Raw genomic sequence first — 5,126 nt, 5'->3', positions numbered from 1 at the left:
GCGTGGGCGATGGGTGCCCTCACGACAGGGTCACTGCCCTGTGGTGCTGTCGCAGATGGTGCTCACTGAACCCTCACGGCTGCACTGGCATGCTGGAAAGCACAGCACCCACAGCGTCTGCCCCTGAGCTGTAGACAGCATCCCTTCCCCACGCCCCCAGCCCTGGGGTGCCCAGGCTCCTCTCCCACTGGCACTCACGTCGGCACCCGCCAGGCCCAAAGCCGAAGGTTCCCGGGGAACAGCGGTGACAGCGCCGTCCCATGACATTGGGTTTGCACTGGCACTGCCCGCCCTGGGGCTGACACTCAGCGCTGAGAGAGCCTTGGGGATCACAGAGGCAGGCTGCAGGCAGAGAGCGGGGTCAGTATCAGCTGCTGTGGGACAGGGTGCAGGACAGGGTGTGGGTACTCACGCAGCGCCCCGTCATGCAGGAAGGCTGAGAGGCTGTGCAGGAGGCTGGAGCAGGGCTCGGCCACGGGCGAGGGCCCTGCAGTGTGGAAGGGCTGGGCACAGTGGTACCGCTCAAAGGTCTCCCGGCGCTCCATGGAGCTGGGGTCGCCCGCAATGAACATCTCCAGTGAGGAGTAACGGGGCAGGAGCACCAGCTACAGGGCGAAGTCAGTGGGGTGTCATGTCCCTCTCTCCCTATGGCTGCATTCTATCCCCCTGAAGGGTTGCTGCCCCCATCCCACTGCCCATCTGCCCCTCACCGAATCGATGAGCACACTGGCAGTGGGATCCTGCCGAGCAGCAGCACAGCCCAGCTCCAGGCGGAGGGTGTAGGAGATACCCTGCTCCAGACAGATGGGCTGGGACAGCACCACATACCTGGATGGGGGCAAAGCAGAGCAAGGGCAGCCATGTGCCTCCAGTGAGCCCCAGCAAAGCCTAACCGTACTGAGGTGCTTACCTGGCACCGGAGGGGAGGCTGGTGGAGAGCTGGTCATCGGCAGGGATGGTGTTTCCACAAGGGCTGCTAGCGGAGACGGGGCTGGGGCGCAGCACCTTCAGCCCCACCTCCTGCCAGGCCTCTGGGTGCTGATGGCAGAGAAGGGGCAGTGTCAAAAAGCCTCACCATCTGGAACTCCCCACCACTACCTCCCAATCTGGCGATCCATCACACTGCTGGCTTCACCATCTGGTGCTCACCTGGGGCTCATAGCGGATGACCACATCATACTCGGTAGAGAAAGGCACATCACTGACATGAAACTCCACCCAGCCGCCTTCCAACATACGGGCAAAGCCTGTCCCTGTCCAGGAAGCTGGACGGTCTGTGGGGGGCTCACGCTCCACCACCGAGCCCTGGTGCAAGCAGGTGTTGTGAGATGGGACCACAAAAATTGCCTTGGCCAGCAGGCACTGCTCTGCCCTGGGTAGGGAGGCAGACCACTGCCTGCTGGTTTGGGGACCACCGCTCCACTCTGCCTGATGTGCTCCCCAGGGACACCTTTATTCCTTACCTGATGCAGCCGTGCATCCTCTGCCTCATAGGTGTAATGATCCAGGTTGATGTGGTAGAAACCAGGCTCCACCTGTTCACACTGTCGTCCTATCACATGGCTGCGGCACTGGCACTGCCCTGTCCCCATGGCACACCTGGTACCCCAGCAGCACCATCAGCCCTGATGCCAGCAGGGGTGCCCCTTGCCCTCTGCATCCCCACAAAAGACTCACAGGTTGTTGCGAGCACCTCCCACATCGCAGTCACAGGGCCGGCAGCCCGGGAGGTCGTGGCTCAGTCCCCAGTGCTCGGGCTGCAGAGGGCAAGGGTGTTAGAGAGCAGCTGTCTGTGTGCTATAGTCCTGAGCACTGTGCATGGACCCTGGCACAGCCCACTCACCAGGCACTGGTTGCAGCTGTGCCCGGTCACCAGTCGCTTGCAGAAGCACTCTCCACTGACAGGGTCACATCGGCTGCCATCAGCCACCGTGCCACGGGGGTCACATTGGCACCCTGCACGGAGAGCCAGCAGCTTCCAGCAATGCCAAACAACATGCCTGACCCCAGTAGGTGCCACCCCGGTACCTACGCCGGCAGCCCTGTGGGTTGTTGGTGCTGAGGCCGAAGAAGCCAGGTTTGCAGCGGTCACAGCGGGGTCCAGCCACGTGCTCCTTGCAGCGGCACTGCCCCGCAATCAGGCCCCTGGCTGGGTCATCAGCACTGTCGCACAGCCCACCATCCAGAGAACCCTCGGGGTCGCAGTCGCAGGCTGGGATCACAGGCAGGGTCAGCACCGTGACCACCAAAGCACCACCCTGCACAGCCCATCCCACACTGACCTCGGCACACCGCGGGGTCCCGCAGGTCCTTGGTGGGGTCCTTGTAGTAGAAGGGCTTGCAGAGGTGACAGCGACGGCCCATGGTGTTGTGCTGGCAGCCATCACACACAGCCCCACTGGTGTTCCCCGTGGCCAGGAACACAGCCATGTCAAAGTGGCACCGCCGCGAGTGCTCATTGCAGTCACAGCCTGCAGGGACAGCACCCAGGGCACGGCATGCGGCACCACAGCTCACACCTGGCAGGCAGCACCCCCAGTGCCAAACCTCCTCTGCCTGGACTCTCCTTACTCTGATATGCAGCACCACAACCCCAAACCTCCCCGAAGTACAGCCTGCAGCACCCCAAACACCCCCAGCCAGTCTGCATGATGCCAGTCACCACCAAACCACATCCCACTGTGCAGCACCCCAAAACCCCTGGCACAGCACAGCCTGACAGCTCTGGCACCGGGATCACTGTGCCAGGAGCCAGTGCCAGCAGGAGCACTCACGGCGACAGGCGTTGGTGCTGGAGCCCGCGTCCGGGCGCCAGGGCAGGTCTTGGTAGAAGTCCTCGCAGCGCTCGCAGTTCAGCCCCTGCGTGTGGTGTTTGCAGACACAGCGCCCGTGCACCTGCCAGGATGCCACGGTGAGGAGCGCGGGACTAGGTGGCACAGCTACCCAGCTCCAGCAGGGCACACAGGCCTGGCTCACCCTACCATGCCATCGCTGGTGGCAGGGGCCCCGCTGAGCGGGGCACACTCAGAAGCGTGCCCGTAGCAGAAGCAGTTCCCGCGCATCACCAGCTCATAGAGCGCGTAGTAGTACTTCTCCCGGATCTCCCGCCGTGAGTCCAGCAGGTTGTCCCCCAGCGTGTGCAGCTTGGTGAGGTTCACACGCAGGTTGGTGACACGCAACAGGTCTAGGGCAGGGAGAGACCCATGTTGGCATAGGGTGCCTGGGCACGTCTAGGCACAGCTCACCCCTGCTGGGCACAGCTGGGCTGGGCTGTGCATGGCATAGGAGGCTCTGTGCGTGGTTCAGAGGAGCTGGGCACGGCTCTGCTCTGCTGGGCATGGCTGGGACGGGCTGTGCACGGCATGGGGCATCCATGCAGTGCTGCACGCTATCAGGCTGGGCTGTTGTGGTTTTCTGTATCATACAGTATTGGCCCAGGGCCGTGCATGGTTTGGCTCACAGACATGTGGTTGCACGTGGCCAGGCTGGGATATACGTAGGTGTGAGGGTTCAGCTCCCACACACGTGGCTGTGCGAAGTCTGGCTGTGTATGGGCTGGGCTCTGCACCCCGACAGCAGAGGCAGGCTGAGACCCCCCCAGGGCAGAACAACACCCTTGGCACAGCACCTTTAGATGTCTTAGGGCACTCACCATTGGGGGCTGTGCCCAGGAGATGGCTGTGCCTGGTGGGCGCAGCCTGAGGGCCCTGGGAGGACAGGATGGCTTCCCCAGAACTGCAGCTTCCCAGCAGCCCTGCCCTGCAGATTCCTCCCCTCCTGCTCCCCGTCTAAATTTAGCCTTGGGTGATTAACCCACTGTGTCCTGTGCCCAGCCTGACTCCCCATCTCAAACCACAGCTGGTGCTGGGCTCAGTCGTAGCACAGCCGTCCCCCTCCATTTAACCCAATGCAGCCTGACCTTTAGCTGCTCTCACAGGGCAGGGTGCAGGAGGGGCCCAACACCCCACAGGCTGGATCGGGTCCTGACCCCAGTGTAGGGCCCAGAGCAGGGAGAGAGCAGCCAAAATAGCTACGCCCAAAATAGAGCAGCCAAGCAGGAGCCCACATGGCTGGCAACTCACTTTGGATGGCAGGGCTGTAGGGGTCCCGGATGGGGATGGCAGGGTCCAGCACGCGGTAGATGACCTGGGAGGGACAGTAAGGTGATGAGAGCAGTGCAGGGGGTCCCCTGACCCTCCTGGGATGCTACTAGGGCCTCACCTCCCCCTCAGTGGAGGGCTCGATGTCAGAGTAGCGGGACTCGCAGACAATGTCATCAATGCGGCGTGGGGGCCCATGGGGGACATGGGGAAAAGAGGCAGCGCAGTCGTAGGCGAAGTAGCGATACACCTTCCAGGTGTGTCCAAAGTCGGCCGAGCGCTCCACCAGCATGGCCGCAGGACGGAAGGTCTGCAAGACACTCAGGTGGGATGGGGGCCAGCCTCACAGTCCCAGAGGGCATGTTCCATCCTGTCCCATCCCAGCCTGGGTACCCACACGCTGGGACCCACCTTGAAGGTCATGATGAGGTGGGTGAAGTGGAACTCAGCCTCCAGGTCCAGCTGGATGCTGACGTGCTCCACACCTGGGGATGACAAGTGTGACAAGTGGAAGCACCCACTCACAGGTCCCGGGGGCTTGTCCCCCCCAGCCGGCAGTGGTCCAGGGGTGCGGCCGCGGCCACAGGCTGAGTCACACTTCCTCAGTGTGGGAGGAAGGGAAGGAGAGCCCCCCGGGACAGCAGAGGATGCTCCACCACCCCCACCCACTACTCACCGTTCTCTGACTGCCACCAGGCTTTCTTGGGGCGGGGGGCAAAGCTGGTGACCACGTTCTCGATGCGGTGGCTGTTGGTGTTGGTGCGGGCATCGTAGGGCCGCCGCGAGTCGCAGATGAAGCACTTTTTCTCCTCCTGCGAGTTGGGAGGCTCAATGATGTGTGTCCCCAACCCTGTCCCGTGCCCCTCATTCCTCGTCCAGTCCTCCCGGGCCCCGTCCCACTCACCTGGAGGTGGCTGACGATGCAATAGGGCTGAGGCCGGCGCAGCCCGCAGGTGGAGGTGGCACTTAGTCGGGCTGCTCGCCCCACCAGCAAGTCCCCGGTGGCCGGGTGGCAGCTGGCGCCGG

At 63.2% G+C, this 5,126-nt stretch overlaps 1 protein-coding gene across 1 annotated transcript in view; it reads right to left on the bottom strand.

Annotated features, from left to right (window-relative positions):
* LOC103614440 (laminin subunit beta-2) overlaps positions 1 to 5,124 on the bottom strand; it is a gene marked incomplete at its 5' end in the record, with an annotated part of 14,129 nt that extends 9,005 nt beyond the window's left edge. The window contains 18 exon segments of the mRNA XM_008632370.1: positions 3 to 92; positions 199 to 342; positions 413 to 605; positions 711 to 828; positions 911 to 1,038; positions 1,150 to 1,305; positions 1,464 to 1,599; positions 1,678 to 1,757; positions 1,844 to 1,956; positions 2,033 to 2,212; positions 2,283 to 2,471; positions 2,775 to 2,895; positions 2,982 to 3,184; positions 4,083 to 4,146; positions 4,222 to 4,410; positions 4,512 to 4,585; positions 4,777 to 4,912; positions 5,005 to 5,124. Coding sequence (XP_008630592.1) covers positions 3 to 92; positions 199 to 342; positions 413 to 605; positions 711 to 828; positions 911 to 1,038; positions 1,150 to 1,305; positions 1,464 to 1,599; positions 1,678 to 1,757; positions 1,844 to 1,956; positions 2,033 to 2,212; positions 2,283 to 2,471; positions 2,775 to 2,895; positions 2,982 to 3,184; positions 4,083 to 4,146; positions 4,222 to 4,410; positions 4,512 to 4,585; positions 4,777 to 4,912; positions 5,005 to 5,124 — 2,434 coding nt within the window.
* Positions 5,125 to 5,126: the final 2 nt, after the last annotated feature.

This window comes from Corvus brachyrhynchos, unplaced genomic scaffold (genome assembly GCF_000691975.1).
Source record: "Corvus brachyrhynchos isolate BGI_N302 unplaced genomic scaffold, ASM69197v1 scaffold4, whole genome shotgun sequence".
NCBI lineage: Eukaryota > Metazoa > Chordata > Aves > Passeriformes > Corvidae > Corvus > Corvus brachyrhynchos.
This window is presented reverse-complemented; position numbering and strand designations above follow the sequence as displayed.